This window comes from Aulonocara sp. 'chitande type north' Nkhata Bay, linkage group LG3 (genome assembly GCF_057382095.1).
Source record: "Aulonocara sp. 'chitande type north' Nkhata Bay isolate Kocher_YH1m ecotype deep benthic linkage group LG3, A_spYH_male_GT1.1, whole genome shotgun sequence".
Taxonomy (NCBI): Eukaryota; Metazoa; Chordata; class Actinopteri; order Cichliformes; family Cichlidae; genus Aulonocara; species Aulonocara sp. 'chitande type north' Nkhata Bay.
Window position 1 is genome coordinate 49,070,399 of NC_141346.1, and position 17,026 is coordinate 49,087,424.

A 17,026-nucleotide genomic window follows, 5' to 3' on the forward strand; every position below is an offset into this window, starting at 1 on the left:
TGTGTTATCCCTTTAAGCCAGAAACCTGACATTCTAAAAACTTGCACTATTAAAATGTTCTGGTTTATCGAGTCTCCCCACAGTCACACTTGAAATAAAACAGCTTAGTCTGCTAAATTTTAAACACTTTATTGTTTTGTTACTGCAAATTTTAAGTGACAGAACCCCACAAATGTAAACATTATCACAGGTGTCCACACAATTCCAGTGTAGTTCAAACTGCAGTCATCTTGGTGGCAGCACACAGGAGATCGTCACGATGTGGCACGTACCGTCCAATCTGCAAAGTTTAAAAACAAACACTTAGAAACATGGAGGGCAGGAACGCTCATGTTATGATCATGTCCGTTTTAAATCAGAGTACACCAATCAGTCATGAATCTTCAGACTGGGGCGGTAAAACAACCTCATCACTTCTGCTTAACACTAAACCGTTGCCTAATTAAGTAACTTTTCCAGTTTAAACTGGTTACTCACCATCATGACTGTGCGCAATGTCAGTCTCATGACATGAGGTGCTGGACACAGACCACATGACTCCATTGCCTCAAACAAGAAACCTGCAATAGATCAAATGTGTTAGTAGAGTCTGCTTGTGGAGTGACTGAGAACACATTTTAGCTGCTGAGATCAGAGTATACCAATCAGTCACGAATCTTCAGACTGGGGCGGTAAAACAACCTCATCACTTCTGTTTAATTTTTAACTGGACATTAAGCTGCTGCATGCTGTTAAAACAGAAGCAGAGTTTGTACTCACCAGCATGAACTGACTGAACCGACGATCTGGTGTTTAAAGCTGTTTAAAGACAGACAAGTATTAAGTATCCTGCTGAAGCTCTTTTGGGGAAATTGTCAGACTGACATTAACACTTTAGTGAAGCAAATCTATAAAGCAGCATTCAAAGCCACTGTGTTATAAAGTGTCAAAGAAGTTTAAATATGACATTTCTGGGATGTGATCAGAAGGTTTCTTTTCAGCCATGCCTTGGTCAGCACTCCTTCTCCATCAGAGCACCAGCAGGTCACCTTACACCTGGAGGGGTAACAGTCAGGGTTCTCAGCACCATGCTAGGCCAACAGGAGGGGAGACCAACTGAGTTGGAGGGGGTAGAGTCAACCCCCTCTTTGACTGTGGTGTCATGTCATCATTTGCACAAACCCAGCAGTACTAAAGTCAAGATCCAGGGCTTTCACAGTCTTATCAGACAGGAAGCATGACTGCACAGTTTTAGACCTTAATACCAGAATCATTCATCCTTTATTTTCACTATGATCACTTTTCTGTTGATGTTAACATGCACAGCACCTACCTAGGGCTTGCGTCCAGCTCACAGATTTGACAGGCAGCTCTGTCCTGAAGGACGACACAAAGTTACATTAGCAACGTTTGCTCACAATGACGTTAGGCTACAGGTTTGTTCCTGTGCAGATAAACATCAGATGATTCACAATTCCAGTATGTTTCCATTCAGACTGTTGGTAACCCCAACAGGTCATCCCCTTATTGCCAAGGCAACACCAGTGGGTTCACCTTTTCAGGTCTGGCATTGACACGAGGCGTAAGACGTGTGCAAGTATCATCATACAGGAAACTTGAGTGACACCCATCAGTCTAAATAAAAGTTTAGAGTCCATCAAGCTCTAAGCCTCCTACATAAAGATGTCTAGATGAGCACTAAAACGAAGCTACAGAGTTCACCCACCTGGACAAACAGCTGGGATGGTGATGGCAGCATCTGGAGTCCAAACTTCAGCTACCTGTAAAATGATTGCATCAAGTCAAGGTACAGAAAGGAGGTTCAAGTCTCACAGTGTTTCCTGTGGACCGTCACTGACTTCAGATTTAAATTTTATCAACAGCAGTTCAGACGAACGAGATTCCAAAATTTCTCTCATCATTTTCAGCAGGTCTGAATATTTAAAACTGCACAGATTTTTTTTTTTTATTAAACATACCTTCAAACCGGAAAGCCTCCATGGAGCTGCTGAAGCAGTCATCAAGTCACCTGACAACAGAAATCATTTACATCACTCAAGTGGCCATGCAGATTGTATTATGACAAATAAAATACACAGATGATAGAAATCCTTCAAAGTGAAAAGCTGCAGTTGCTCAGACGTTCGTGTCGTTTCACATCGGGTCAAAGTGAGCTAAGTATCATCATCACTGAAACTGCGCTGCAGATGAGACGTCTCGTCTCTGCACGACAAGCTCAACAGAAAGAATATTCAAGTCTTAAATCCTTACCTTGAAACTTTCTCGACTGCCTTCCTCCCCAAGCATTTGGTGGAAGTCCCTAAAGGAGAAGTTGGGCCGTTAATAAAAAAGCAGGGACTACTTCTTGTGCCATTAAGGACTTGCATGTTTGATCAGGGCTTTGGTGACAAACTGCCATGTGACACATGTCGTCCAGGTGTTTGATGGGTGCTAACCCATTTCATCCTTTCAAACAGTCAGAAATGCCTCACATTATGGAACCAATAAATTAATTTAGCATTTCAGATTCAATTTCTAGAATTTCACATTAACCTGAAAAAATTAAAGCTTAATACTTACATGCGGATTTGGCATCACTTCCTTCTGAAACTTTAGCCTAGCAAAGAAATACGACTGTTAATCATTTGCAATAACTAACATTTACATGTTTGTTAGCCTAAATTAAAGGGTAATCAGATTAAAGGTTGACATCACATTAATCAGGCATATGCTTGTCATTAATGGTAATCATCATGCTTAAAACCCTACTGTGGAATTTTAACAACGGCAGAAAATCTTAACTGACCTCTGAATTTAAGCCACTCTGAACACTGCGGGGTTCACATCAGAGGACCTACACAGAAAAAAATAAATCTTTGTTAATGAGATCTGTATTTAAGCCCTCAAGAAATTAGAACTAGAGATTTGTCAATTCAATCACTGCCCTTAACTTTAAACCACAGTCATTGTCTTATAAAAGTGTTTTAAGAGCCATTACAGCACAATCAGGTTGGAGCCTACATGCTGCTCAGAATCTGGTAAAGAAGCTTCTTCAAAACGCTGATTCAGTAAGAGAGAGTTCCAAGACTCATCACCGCAGCACAACATGCTCATTTATAGCCACACAGATGTTTAACTGCAGAGCCACTGAGAGAGATCATTTAAATTCCTAATCCAGATTAAAATCTGAAGCACTCGGAGCATTTTCTAATTACCTGATGTAGGAAGTGTCCTCACAGGCCATGCCTGAAACCAGACGAGAAAAAAAAAAAAAAAAAAGATGGCGCCGTTAGAGAGTTGTAAAAGAAGAAGCACGAGACGATCAGTGGTGATTCCTTCATGCTACTCAGTGTTTGAAATGCTGTCTTCAGCGTTTTTATTCAGTGAGAGAGTTCAAACAGGTCATCACAGTAGCATGACCTTTCACGTTATGCCATTTAATACGGTTACATGACCCTACTCTCCATCTTATAATGCAATAAAGCGAATCTGTAAACAGACATTACCTGTGCAGGAAGCACGTTTCCAGCAGCTCCACATCTGGAAAGAAAAGAAAGAATGCGTTAGCATGCTGCAGCTAGCAACCAGCTAGCCATGCCGTTTACCACGTGACCGCTAAAATTTAACGTGCTACTGTTCGCGTGAAACAGTATGAAAACTGAGTTTAACAGCGTCTCAAATCAGAATAAAAAGAGTGCAATCACTGCCATTCAGGACAGGTCTGTGAAAAGTTTCATCATTTAGAGACGCTGTTAGTTGCCGTGCGGTCACTTCTGAAGCCATTAAAATGCAAGCCTGCTTTACGTTTAAGTCTCAATACTGGATGCATCAGGTAAAGAACATATTTTTATTAGTATTGACAGAAATTTCAGTCGAAATGTTTAAATTCTGCTGGTGGATGGTTGAAGATTACGCTAAAATCTGGTCGGTGCTCAATGAAGAGAAACTTCTAGCAAAAACACCACGCAGCGTTTAAAATGGCTGAAAATGAGACGTGAACTAACGTGAAACTGCAGCATCACTACAGCAGTTTCTTTCTTTAAAATCATCCAGTTAGTGGATAAACTCTGCAACTGAACTAAAGCGGCTAAGTGTTGCACAAATCTTACCTCTGCCAGAACATCGAAGGAAGTGGAAGAAGAGCGCGGTGCATCTCGTTTTTATGTCCCGCCTGTTGGACTCCGCCCACCGGCAAACGTCACCGAGTGGCTAACGCTTATCTTGACTCTCATCTGTATTACCAAACAATATTTGTCCAAATTTATGGCTGAAATAAATGTAAATTGTACCTTCTGTCAAGAACAACCTGAAACAGTTTCTCATTGGTTTTGGTCTTGTAAATTTACGTGTAAATTCTGGAAGGATTTCCACAAGTTTATTACTGACTCTGTTCTCCCTAATCTTCAACTATACTATAAGGATGTTATCTTTGGCTATTATAATTTTAAAGACAAGGACAATGATGCTTTCTTCTTTATAAATTTGGTTTTATTTTTGGCAAAATTTCATATACACAAAAGCAAAGTCCTCGGCAGAAAGCCTGAACGTCTTGTATTAAAAATGGAACTTGCACAATATATAAGGACAATCTCCTCATCAAAAAACACTAAGGCTCTCAAGACTGTTAACATCTATAACCGATTGAAACTGCTAACTTGATTTTGGCTCTTGCAAACTTTTGTTTATTTATGTTCCCCTTAATTTATTTTATTTTTTGTACTCACTTTTGTCTCACTGTCCTTGTCTCTCTCTCTGTTCCTCATTGTACTACCACAATGTCATCTTTTATGTGATTCCTGTTTTACTTGACTGTATGTCTAAAATGTGATAAATAAAGTTCATTTAAAAAAAACAAAAAAAACCTCTCATCTGTATTCAGCTATGGGTGAATTAAACTGGATAGAGTCTTTTGTACACAACCTAAACTCTGTATTTTTAACGCAAGAACATCGCTCTCAGCATGTAGCTGGAGAAAGCCTACAGAGAGTGGATTTTACTACGTCACTTCCGCTAAGATTGAGCGCCATTTTTACCTCCACCAGATGGCAGCAAAGACACAGAAACAGGCTGCAGATTTTACAGACCTTAGTGAGTGTGTGTGCGGGGGAAATCCAATTTCTACATCAGACAAGACAGAAAAGAATTATCCAGCTAAAGCATAACATATATTTAAACAGCGAAGCACTTTACTATCAGTAATACCTGCGTAGCCAAATAATGCAAAAGCAATTTTGACTCAGAACACGTGATTTTCTACTCTTCCACCCTCCACAGTGTTATTCTTTCATGTAAATATCCTCCATTCCAGCAGTGGGCGAGATCAGGATCTGGGTATGACTATTGCAAACTAAACATTGTTCATTTACTGGAGTGATTTCTTTTCACTGAGTTCAAGATTTGAACACAACCTTAAATTAGGAATGATTTTTTTTACTTATCATCTCTCATTCCCCTCTCTAGTCTTGACTTGTCCCCATGAAGAGATAATGTCCAAATGTCTCGCTTATTATGCTCAGATTCTCCAAAGTGTAAAAAAAGACATGGTTTTATCTCTCTCTCTCTCCCTCCTTATTTTTTTTTTAAGGCAGAAAATGAAACACCGTCCAGCCATCGATCTGGAGCACACAGTGCTTGGATGAAGTATGAAGTGCTACCACAACATGAACAACGTGTTTCTGATACTTCCTGCCAGCCAGCAGCTCATGTGTGAGGGCAAAATAACCTGATAGTGACAGCAAATGATGAATCCAACCTGAAACAGTATGTTTGAGTTGGAGCTCAGTGATGCCCTGGTTCAGATCTGGAAGGAGATTGACCAGGAGACCAGACTGTCTCATTAGGAGCATGCTCCAACAATCTGAGACATGCATACAAGCACGTGGGGGCTACACAAACTACTGAGTATCATTTTGAGCTGCTGCATAATTTGTTAACTTGATTTTTAAGGTGTCTTTGGAGCTGTAGGTTCTCTGTAGGTTGATCATTTTCATTTCTATCAATGTGGGATCCTTTATTTCCCAGCACATTACCCAGTCCATATCAGTATAGATCTGCATGATTTGTTCCCACTGAGATCTAAAGTGTTCATTTCCTTTAATTTTTTTAAAGTGTATGTTTTTTAAATTTATATATATATGCGCTCTTCTGGACAGAGCTCGCCGATGTTGTTCCTGGGATCTGCTGGAGCCACTCGCCACATCTTCTCAAGCTCTTCTCTGAGCCCTTGGTATTTCTCAAGCTTCGCGTGTTCCTTCTTCCTGATGTTGCTGTCATTCGGTATCGCTACGTCTACCACTATGGCCGTCTTCCTCTGCTTGTCTAACGCCACTGTGTACGGTTGGTTAGCCACCACCATTGTGTCCGTATCTGGAAGGATCTTAGCTCGGCCATTCTCCACCACCCTAGGGGGCGTCTCCCATTTTGACCTCGGGACTTCTAGGTCATACTCGGCACAGATGTTTCTGTATACTATGCTGGACACTTGGTTATGGCGTTCCCTGTATGCCCATATATATATGTGTATATATATGTATGTGTGTGTGTGTATACATGTGTGTGTGTGTGTGTGTATATATATATATATATATATATATATATATATATATATATATATATATATATTAGGGGTGCAACGATACACAAAATTCACGGTTCGGTTCGGTTCGATACTTTGGTGTCACGGTTCGATATTTTTTCGATACAAAAAAAAATGTTCATGCCTTTTTAATTTGTCATTTATTAAAATTATAAATATATATTTTAACACAAAAGTACAGTTTTTAAATTTAACCCTAACCCTTGTGCGTGTTGTTTTTTAGCTCGTCATATTGCAGCCACAGAAATTCTTTTGTCCATGAAACCATAAAGCTGCACTTTCTTTTTGCCTTATAGTCTGATTTGTCATAACTTCTCCATTTTGTGGTAAGCTTTTCTTTGGCTGTCACTTCTTCACCCTGACCTGTCTTATTTGGCTCAGCAGAACTAAAATATATATCTGTCTGTGAAGGTTCTCAGTCATCCAGGTCATGGTAGTGAAATATATATCCTGCTGCTTTTACACACGCACTCACATAAGCTCAGCGATTCTCTGCACGATCAACCTCTCACATGTTTAAGCTGCGGGAGATTTCACTTGTCATGTTTGCATAGTAAGCTAACGATTAATAAGACGATGTCAGAGGAATTGGTGCACAAATTATCATCACTCACAGATCAGTGCTGTCATTGCAAAGTGAAAGCAAAAAAACAAGCGCAAATTCAAACACGATTTCAATATGTCACATATTGACAGTGGCTCACCCAATGACATAATTACCCAGCTACATTTCTGAAAGAATGCAAAAGCATTGACATATATTTTTCCTTCCTACAATAGCCCGACAGGCAGGGCAGAGATAGCCCCGGGACGTCGGGCTAGCGATATTGCGAGCCCTGTATCTGATTGAGGAATCACTCATCTTTGGAAAAGAGAGTTTATTACAGAGAAATGTCTCTTTCCAAAATAAAAGCTATACTATACGCTTCTTCTGGGCTATATTCTCAGCAGCATATTAAACATATCAGGTCTCCATAAGGAGAATCCTGTGCTAACAGCTGTCTAAATGACTCGGCTAAAGTTTGTAGCATGCATGCTTGTTGTTTTTGTCTTTGCACTAGGATGATGTCGGTGTAAATGTGCAGTCATATTCGTTGTGTTCCCACTAGTGCTTTCAGGTTAATCTCGTTGAAATAACCTTAACGCCACAACACGGCAAATCTCCGTTAACGAGCTACCCTATACAGAGGGGCTAGACGGCCAACACGTTAACGAGCTAACTGCGCTAACACACTAGTTCCCACCCATGTAATTGAGCATTGCATGGCACATCCAACATACTGTTTTACTTTAGTCCATGACTCGCTTACCTTCAGGGTCATATGTCACATGAAAACCAAAATAATTCCAAACGCCAGATCTGAATGAGGGTGGGGAGGTCCACTTCTGTCTCGCTAGCTTGCCCTGCGCTCTTCCTTCTGACGATGCTGTCTGTGTTGAGCGCTCAGTGAATCTGCGTTTGACTACTCCGCCTAGGCTGCACTCTCGAGCCTAGGCGGAGTAGTCAAATGCAGATTCACTGAGCGCTCAACACAGACAGCATCGTCAGAAGGAAAGTTGATAAAATAAATTACAAATTTTGTATTGTTCTTTTTTTTTTCTCCCCTTTGGTTTTCTTCCTTTCTCTCCCCCTCTTTCTTTCATTCTTTCCCCCTGTCCTATCCCACAGTCATGTCTGTCCCGTTTGCAACTGAAAATAAAATAAATTCATAATTATAATAAAGGTCAATCAAATGGACCAATATGATGATCCACTTAAAATAAATCCTCTTGGCATCTTTCTTGGCCTCAAGACAACAATTCTGATGGCTATAGATCCAAACGGGACACAAAAAATAAAAAATAAAAAATAAAAAATAAATTGAAAAAAATTGTATTGTTCGATACATATGCGTACCGAACCGAAAGCACTGTATCGAACGGTTCAATATCGATACGAATATCATTCCACCCCTAATATATATATATATATATATATATATATATATATATATATATATATATATATATAAAACGGAAGGAAGGGGGCCGGGGACTGGTGAGTGTCAGCACCACAGTCCAGGATGAGACAACGAACATCCAAGAATACATTGGGAAGATGGCCCCAACTGACCGAGTGCTCAGTGAATACCTCAGGCAGCAGAAACCCAAGAAAGAGGAGGGAGACGAGGAACCATCATGGAAGGACAGGCCCCTGCACGGTATGTACCACCGGCAGATAGAGGAGGTGGCTGATATCCAGAAATCCTACCAGTGGCTGGACAAAGCTGGACTGAAAGACAGCACAGAGGCACTAATCATGGCAGCACAAGAACAAGCTCTGAGCACAAGATCCATAGAGGCTGGGGTCTATCACACCAGGCAAGACCCCAGGTGCAGGCTGTGTAAAGATGCCCCAGAGACAATCCAGCACATAACAGCAGGGTGCAAGATGCTAGCAGGCAAGGCATACATGGAACGCCATAACCAAGTGGCCGGCATAGTGTACAGGAACATCTGTGCCGAGTATAACCTGGAAGTCCCGAGGTCAAAATGGGAGATGCCCCCAAGGGTGGTGGAGAATGACCGAGCTAAGATCCTGTGGGACTTCCAGATACAGACGGACAAAATGGTGGTGGCTAACCAACCGGACATAGTGGTGGTAGACAAACAGAAGAAGACGGCCGTAGTGATCGATGTAGCGGTTCCGAATGACAGCAATATCAGGAAGAAGGAACACGAGAAGCTGGAGAAATACCAAGGGCTCAGAGAAGAGCTCGAGAGGATGTGGAGGGTGAAGGTAACGGTGGTCCCCGTGGTAATCGGAGCACTAGGTGCGGTGACTCCCAAGCTAGGCGAGTGGCTCCAGCAGATCCCGGGAACAACATCGGAGATCTCTGTCCAGAAGAGCGCAGTCCTGGGAACAGCTAAGATACTGCGCAGGACCCTCAAGCTCCCAGGCCTCTGGTAGAGGACCCGAGCTTGAAGGATAAACCGCCCGCAGGGGCGTGCTGGGTGTTTTTATATATATATATATATATATCGTGGTGGAAGCAAAACAGCAAAAGTCAGAGGGAATTCATGACGACATTGATCAAATGTGAAGCGCAGTTTGCTGCTTCTTTTGCTGCTGGTTGGAGAGAGACAAAACCTGCTGCTCAGAATCAGCGCAAAAAGACGTAAACACAGCGCGGACCCGAAGAATCGCTAAGCTCCGACAGCGTGTCCGTGTTCGGGCCGTCGGGTGAGAAAGCCGAGAAAGACGAAGCTGATTCTGATGTGTTGGGTCCGCTCCGTGTTTAGGTCTTTGTGTGGAATCCGTTAATGAATTGATATCGCTTTATTCAAGCTACTCACCTCTCTCTTCCACCTGCACTTTCAACTGGACCACGGCCAATCAGAGAGGTCCCGCCCCTGACTATCTCTGATTGGTTTAGTCCACGATAGGGGCATAATGTGTGTCTGCTGTTGACCACACGGAGAGTTGCAGAGATTTTTTTTTTGTTACCGGAACAGTTGGTCGCACCTGTGCGACCAAATATTTATTTTTAGTCGCACCACTGAAAAATTTGGTTCAGTATCTGTGAAGTGGATAAGGGCAATAAAAAAATAGATGAATGAATGTTTGAAAATTAAAGACCATTTATTGCATTTTTGTCACATCTACAAACGTCCATTATTAATAGTTCTTAAATACAGTCGTCAGTTTTACAAATCAAACACATAAAAAAGACACAACTTTGCATTCAAATAGAGAAAATATGCACTATTTAATATGACTTTTTTGACCAAAAATAAGCATTATCTTTTTCTGGACGGACATCTAAGCTTACACCTCCCTGCTCTGTCCCTTCAGGTTTAATAACCTTCACTAGAACACACGCAGGGACCTCATGAGGAAAAAGCTAAAAAGCTCTAATAGAAACTCTTACATATTCCTTTGCACAAGGTTGGACCCTGTCCGTCTTTTTCACTTGCAATAAAGCCTACATAAATAATAGAATGTGTCCATAATAATGTGAATCCCTAATAAAGTTTAATTACTGATTTACTGCATACTATTTACTCATAAATAGCTTGTCTGATTAGGCAACGAGCACCACGGTTAATCCTACAGAAGTATGTATTACTCCACAGCTAAAGTCCATCAGTCAGCTGCTACGTTTTAAACTTTCCACCCCCTTTGGTTACACATCAACACTCGAGGAGTTTCACAGCGCTAAACCAAAGGAAGCAGAGATCATTTGCACTGCGAGCTCTTAGTAACGAACTGGATATTAAGAGCTAAAATGCTCTTACTTGACTAAAACTGGAGATCAGAAGGGGACGAGCAGCTGCTGAACTCAGTCACATAAAGACCAGGGATTTCTGTTCAGGCCAGTCTCATAGACATCACTGTAAAACCAGCAGCCCATCGAGCTAAAGTGGATCCCTGCAGTTTGTGTCCTGACTAAGGTGCATCCTAATAAGGCGATAAAGGTTCAGCTGAGTAATCAAGACTCAGTAAGTTACATAATTGATTAATATTCCTGAGGTGATGACTCAGACACGTCATGTGGTAAATGTTATACAGGCAGGATTGTCCGATACTTTGCAGCAGTCGCGGTAAAACGCTGCATGACCCTGATATTATTAAAAGTTAAGAAGCCTCAAGCTTCATTGTCCATTTCTATCTCCATTTCTATTGAAATTCTGCTAACACTGAATTGTGCTGGTGCTTCTTCTTCGACGACGGTGAAGACGACGATGGCGAGGAGTTCACCGGTGAGAGCGTGACGCTGTAGAGGTTGGCGACGAAGGCCTCCCAGCCGCGGCGCAGTGCTCGGTCCAAGGCCTGGTGGGAACAGGAGGAGTAAGGGTTAGCTACATTACAGCCACTGACAGGTGACAAGAAGAACCTCAGATGTAGTTACAATGTTACAATGATAAAGGCACTCCCCCATGGCAGCAGTCTCCCCTAGCAGGACATTGCATCACAGACAAAACAGCTCAGCAACACCTCAGGGAATGTGACACAGCTGCTCGAGCGCCCTCGAAACTCTACATCACAGTCCGATCGAGCATGTGTGAAACAATGGAGCAAACACCAACTGCTAGGACCCAAAGGATCCCACCACAGGAGACCTCAGTGCTCTTGTGTCGATAATGAGTCAGGAATCAAAGCAGCTCCATGAAGCTGTTTTGTGACTGAGCTCTTCAGTCTTGAATTGAGTTTGTAGTTAGACGCTGAATTTAAATTGGCCAAGCGCTTCATTAAACAGGTAAAATAGTAATAAACACCTGGAAGTAGCCATTTGCTTAATATAAATGTGTTACTGGAAGGTTTTCTTTGAATGCTGAATGTTAATGTTTGACATTATCCTGCTCTAGGCTCATTTCTTGTGCATGGAATAAAAGGATTTTTCCTGGAGTTCACTGGAATTCCTGTACTCAGTATACAAATTAATGATTGTTTCTGTTGTGTCGCAGCACGGCTGCTTCCTGGGAAATTCCAAGAGACACGCTATTGACCTTTTCTATAAAAAGAACCAATGAGCTTTATTATTGTCTAAAAGTCCATCTGGAAAATAATGAGCTCACTGGAAACAGGTTGTGCTGTGGTAACTCATGACTAAATATTTAACCAGCGCCGCACACTGAGCAGAAACCAACCAATCGTCTGCAGAGCGGAGCTGATTAACAGCACTGGAATGTTTTTTCACGGTGCGGGGTTTAGCAGGCGGGTCAGCATCACCTGACCTCGTTCCACTGATCAAAGGACATGATAGAGGAGCCTGTGTGTGTGTGTGTGTGTGTGTGTGTGTGTGTGTGTGTGTGTGTGTGTGTGTCAGCATGAGCAGAAATTCTTTACAATAACCTGCTTAATTTTTCGTCATTAAAAATGACGTAGAGGAAAAACTCATTTGGGGGTGACTTCATGTGCCGTGACACGCACCAGTGACCGCTGGACCTTGGACGCGCAGTGGCAACATGTTATAAAGGTGATAAGATCGTTTCCATGGCAGTTAATAACCCAGAGTGCATTACGTGGAGGATGGCGAGGGAGAACTTTACCCCTCTGTTCCACACATGCTGGACGTGCAGTTACACAACCTTCAGCTTCGGCTTAAAGTTTAACCCGACGCAGCGAAGCTAAATATGGAGTTTATGTAAATGTGACAAACTGAAGAGGAAGTTGATACAAGTCTGCAGCCTAAAACAACACCGCACATTTTCTCTCACCTTGCGGTAATTTTTCCTCTTCACCAATTTCATCCCTTCCTCTTGCTCCTTCGTCATCCTCCTCTCCTCCTCCTCTTCGTCTTCTCTTCCTCTCTTCTTGTCTCGGATAAGGACTTGGTCGTCAGCGTCCTCCCGAGCCGGGAAGTGAACGAGCACGGGTTCCTTCTCCCAGCCCGCCTTTTCATTTTCTTCCTCCACCTTCTTCAGGTTCTCCATCTCTATCTCAATCTTCACCCTGATGTCCTCGGGTAAGTCAGCTGGACCCTCCGTGCCCAGGCTGGGCCTCTCCTCTCTGGCTGCGTCCTCGTCTGCTCTCCCCTCTTTCTGCTTCCTCCTGGAGCTTCTCCTCCACCTGCTGCTGCGGCGGCTGGGTTTCCTCCTCAGGAGGCTCTCGTCGTCATCTTCCATCATGCCTTCGCTGAAGCCAAACACCTCGCCTTCTTCCTTCTCATCAGAACAATGCACCGCTGTGATGGATGGGTCACTCGAGACTGCCTCCTCTATGTTGCAAACATTTACACCAGTCTCCTCTACCTCTGTGGCGGCCTCGGGCTCGTCGAGGCGACCGTAGAAGCCACTCGATTTGTCCAGAAACTTTGGGGCCCTGATGGAGCTTCGGACTGAGCTCATCCTGGAGTTCCTGCCAATAGCCATCTTTTTGTTGGAGTTTCTTCGAGTTTCTGTCTGTTACTTCTTTTGGCCTCTGGTGCACTTTCTCACACACTCTTTCTGCTCCTGGTTTGTTCCTGCTGAGAGAGGAGAGATTAGAGTTTAAGGCTGTTACATAACCCTGCCCTCTGTCAAACGCACAGTCCGATCCATTTCCATACAGGCAGCCAAAATTTCAAGAACAGTGATAGGAGATAAAAGCTGAAGGAAAAAGCGTAAAAGACCATAGACGAAAGATAATTACTTTTCACATCAATGTGAGTATGTGTGTGTTTTATCAGCCTCTCTGGATGGTAAGTACTGTACAACAGAAATGCTATGCAGGCGTCACAAGAATGTCTGTGTTTGAATATCGGTGGCCGTGACCGAGGCTGGAGGTCAGAGTCAATGTTATCGGGGTTGTGATGATAACAGATGTCAAAAAACTGAACGCGCAGCATTCTTAGCGCTGAAGATAAACACACAGGGAGTCGGACAGCCGGATGTGCAGCCAAAATCAATGACTTCAGACTAACTGTCGGTGTCAGCGACCTGCTTGTCTGTCCATTCTCCACCTGTTCTGAAAGTCAGTCATACAATCTGCGTCAAACATCGACATGTTTTTTTCAGGGGTCCCGTGTAAGCACAGTGTTGTTTAGATGAGTTCCTTATATTCTGGCTGTGTTGGAGTGGCTGATGACTGCTCCACTCCCTGTGCAGGAAGAGCAGCATTATTACCTCCACCAACGAGGTTATGTGCCGGTGGCGTTGGCACGACTGATCCGCGTTAGCGCGTTAAAACAGGCTAATCCGCGTTAACGAGCTAACGCAGATCAATCCGTGTAAGGGGTTACTCGCCGTTAACACGTTAATGCGGCTTAAACGCGTTAATGCTGTCATTACGACTAACGCGATTAACAATTAACCCATCTGGAGCGCAGACTGACTCAAAATCCCTGAAATGTCTCTGTCAACGCCTTTTGGGCAGTTCGTCCATTTTAATCGCGTTAATCATTAACCACGTTAACGCAGCCCTATTAGAAACTGTTGCCAACATATTGAAACTTCCTTATTACATCTTAAATATCATGTCACATTTGACCTCTGACCTCTACTTTATGATCAGTGGACTGATCTGTGTGTCACAGTGATTACAATGCAAGCCACACAATCAACGAGCGTCTCTCAGAGCGCTCCTCTTTGAGGTCCTCAATGATCACTGCTTGCTCGACTGCCCTTTTGGGCAGAATTGCAACTGCAGCAAAAGCTTCGCTTGCACTCTCCGCCTGGTGGGACACTTTTAATTAATAAAAGAAAAGCGGCCAAACAAACATGTGTGTTAGTCCAGGATGAGGCAAGAAATCAGCTGCTGTGACATCACTGATTGCGCTGCTGGTAGAAATGAGACGTACTCAGGGGTTTTGACCCTGCAGTGAAAAAGTGCAAGATCGCTTCCCCTCCCCTCTGTGATCACCTTGTAAACCGTTTCACCGCAAGTTACATAATAACAAAGTCCACACTAATGCTCCTCTGAAGGAGTACACTTCCTGCTAATAACCAGAAACTGCAGACATATTTGGTGTCCTTTCCAGATCAGCTTTGTTTTTTAAAACAAATGAAGACTTTGGATTGTTACAAGGGTGGCAAACAGAAGAGGAAACCAAAAAACGTCCTTCTGTGCTCTGACAAACGGCGTCCTGGAAATCTCGAAGACTTGCGAAGTGCAGGTAACGTTTCATATAATGTGCAGATTGCAAAATAAAGACTGAAAGGTGTTGTGTAATAGGAGGCGAATAAAAAAAAAGGATGACTAAATTAAAGTGTTAAAAATTAAACAGGGCTGAGAAGCAGCCCAACAGTGAGAGCATTAAACAGGAGTGAACAGAAATGCCTGCTACCACATATTAAACAGTAACGCCTTCAACAGGTGAAGAAATAGTTGCAGCCTTACCAGATCTCTCGCTCTCGTCTCGTTCCCCTCTCGGTGTGTGAGTCTGAGTGAGTGACACGGAGCCGGGAGCGCTGCTTATTGCCCTCATACACGTCACACGCCAACCCTGCCCAGACCTGCAGAGTCTTCGTCACTGGTACGAACACACACACACGCTGTAAAACACTCTCCCTCTCTCCACCTACACACACACCTTGTCATTACATCCTTGAACACACACTGACTTAGAGATAAAGCCATGTATTAAACAGGTCAAATATTAACTTACTGAAAAAATTCTCAGCAGCAGCGCACGTCCTACCTTTGCTGGGTAAACTCGCGGGATCCAGCTATAGAGGCTTTGCAGGGATGCAACAGAGTTTTGCCTTCAGTGCTCAATGCGCCAGGGTCTCCATGGTCAAATAAACGATTTATTGGTGGAGATGGACACGAAGCCTTATGACTTAGAAACTATGATCATCCAATCTCTGATTTACCTCATACTTTGTTTTAAACAGCTCTTTATAGATGAACCTTTTATAAAAACTCTATCAACTTTATTCTGCCTGTGAGCTCAGTTATTGCACTCTTATGCATTACACCAACATACAGTGGGGACTCTGTATATCCTGTTGGTCCTGGAGAGGCTTACCTGAACAGTCTGTTAACTTTCTGGATACTACTCTGGATACTAGGACTTCCCCCCACAGTCCAACAATATGTAATTAGTGAGGTTGGGTTAAATGTTAGCCCTGTGACAGTCTGGCGACCTGTCCAAAGTACAAAAACCATTTACATACTGCATTAATCGATCATTTTATAATCTAATTATTTGGAATATACATTTTTCTTTCATTCAGTTAGCACTTTATCATCAGCTGGTTACGTTAACAGGACAATTCGTCACTCGCTCGGTGTCCAGATATCAGAATGAATCAACTGACTTCAGTTTCTCTCCACACTTTTTATCCAGGCTGCCTGTCACGTGGTCTGTGTCTGCGGTTGCAGTTTTTTCTCTGTTTTTGTCTGTAAGTTTGTTAGCTTATTATTAGCTGTGATGGAATGACAGGAATAGTTGTCCTTATCCTCCTTCCCATGAGAAGATCAGCTGGACTGTATCCCTTTGCCAGTGGAGTGGCATGGTCGGCCATAAGGGCGAAATAAGGATCACCAGATCACTTCTTCACAGAATGTGTTGTTAACATCAGGAATATAACATTTATGTACCATTCTGAACTGAATGAATGAATTTATCCAGCGTGCCTGCAATGATTTTTAAACCCAGCAGATGTCGCTATTAAGCAACACACCAACACGGCGTAAACACGGTAAGGGTCATGTAGCGCACACTCCGTGAGGCCTCATTTAGTCTGACCTGATCTGATAAAACAGTTACGTTTGTTTCTGTCACTTTGTGCAGATCTAAAGGGTCTTATAACTTATAGCTGCTGCATGCTAGGTGGGCTAATTTTTGTGAATTGTGGGTGCAGCTCTGTGCAGCTAACCAGCAGGTTAACTTTAGTTATGTCTGTTGTAGATTCAGCACTCTGGTCTCCAGCTGTGGAGCTACAGAACACAGGGAAACACAGGGAAGAGGTATCCTGCCATAAATCCTATACATAGAAAAGTGGTAATGGTAATGTAGTTGTACATAAACTTTTTCTGGAGTAAAA

General features: G+C 42.8%; 1 protein-coding gene, 1 long non-coding RNA gene and 4 other non-coding genes across 8 annotated transcripts; all 6 read right to left on the reverse strand.

The window, feature by feature from the left end:
• Window positions 1-113: 113 nt before the first annotated feature.
• On the reverse strand, window positions 114-7,905 carry LOC147335973 (uncharacterized). Of its 2 annotated transcripts, none has more exons than XR_015127315.1 (12): window positions 7,885-7,905; window positions 3,486-3,519; window positions 3,195-3,225; window positions 2,786-2,833; window positions 2,560-2,596; window positions 2,251-2,299; window positions 1,959-2,008; window positions 1,706-1,760; window positions 1,313-1,356; window positions 760-798; window positions 478-560; window positions 114-280 (listed from the first exon to the last, which is right to left on the reverse strand). It is a non-coding gene; the product is annotated as an uncharacterized LOC147335973 (long non-coding RNA). The 2 variants fall into 2 exon arrangements; XR_015127314.1 differs by lacking the exon at window positions 7,885-7,905 and adding an exon at window positions 4,089-4,154.
• Window positions 350-421, reverse strand: LOC147335974 (small nucleolar RNA SNORD31). Its single transcript, XR_015128673.1, has one exon. It is a non-coding gene; the product is annotated as a small nucleolar RNA SNORD31 (small nucleolar RNA).
• LOC147335975 (small nucleolar RNA SNORD31) lies at window positions 625-696 on the reverse strand. The gene has a single exon (XR_015128672.1). It is a non-coding gene; the product is annotated as a small nucleolar RNA SNORD31 (small nucleolar RNA).
• LOC147335976 (small nucleolar RNA SNORD22) lies at window positions 1,466-1,591 on the reverse strand. Its single transcript, XR_015128674.1, has one exon. It is a non-coding gene; the product is annotated as a small nucleolar RNA SNORD22 (small nucleolar RNA).
• LOC147335977 (small nucleolar RNA SNORD29) lies at window positions 2,111-2,175 on the reverse strand. Its single transcript, XR_015128675.1, has one exon. It is a non-coding gene; the product is annotated as a small nucleolar RNA SNORD29 (small nucleolar RNA).
• Window positions 7,906-10,177: 2,272 nt separating the features above from the next.
• LOC147335978 (uncharacterized) lies at window positions 10,178-15,528 on the reverse strand. Of its 2 annotated transcripts, none has more exons than XM_086284488.1 (3): window positions 15,375-15,528; window positions 12,776-13,524; window positions 10,178-11,387 (listed from the first exon to the last, which is right to left on the reverse strand). In XM_086284488.1, the coding sequence occupies exons 2-3, from the start codon at window positions 13,427-13,429 to the stop codon at window positions 11,235-11,237; spliced, it is 807 nt and encodes a 268-aa protein (XP_086140614.1). In that variant the 5' UTR covers window positions 13,430-13,524; window positions 15,375-15,528; the 3' UTR covers window positions 10,178-11,234. The 2 variants fall into 2 exon arrangements, with proteins under 2 accessions (XP_086140614.1, XP_086140621.1); XM_086284495.1 differs by having other exon boundaries at window positions 12,776-13,521; window positions 15,375-15,475.
• Window positions 15,529-17,026: the final 1,498 nt, after the last annotated feature.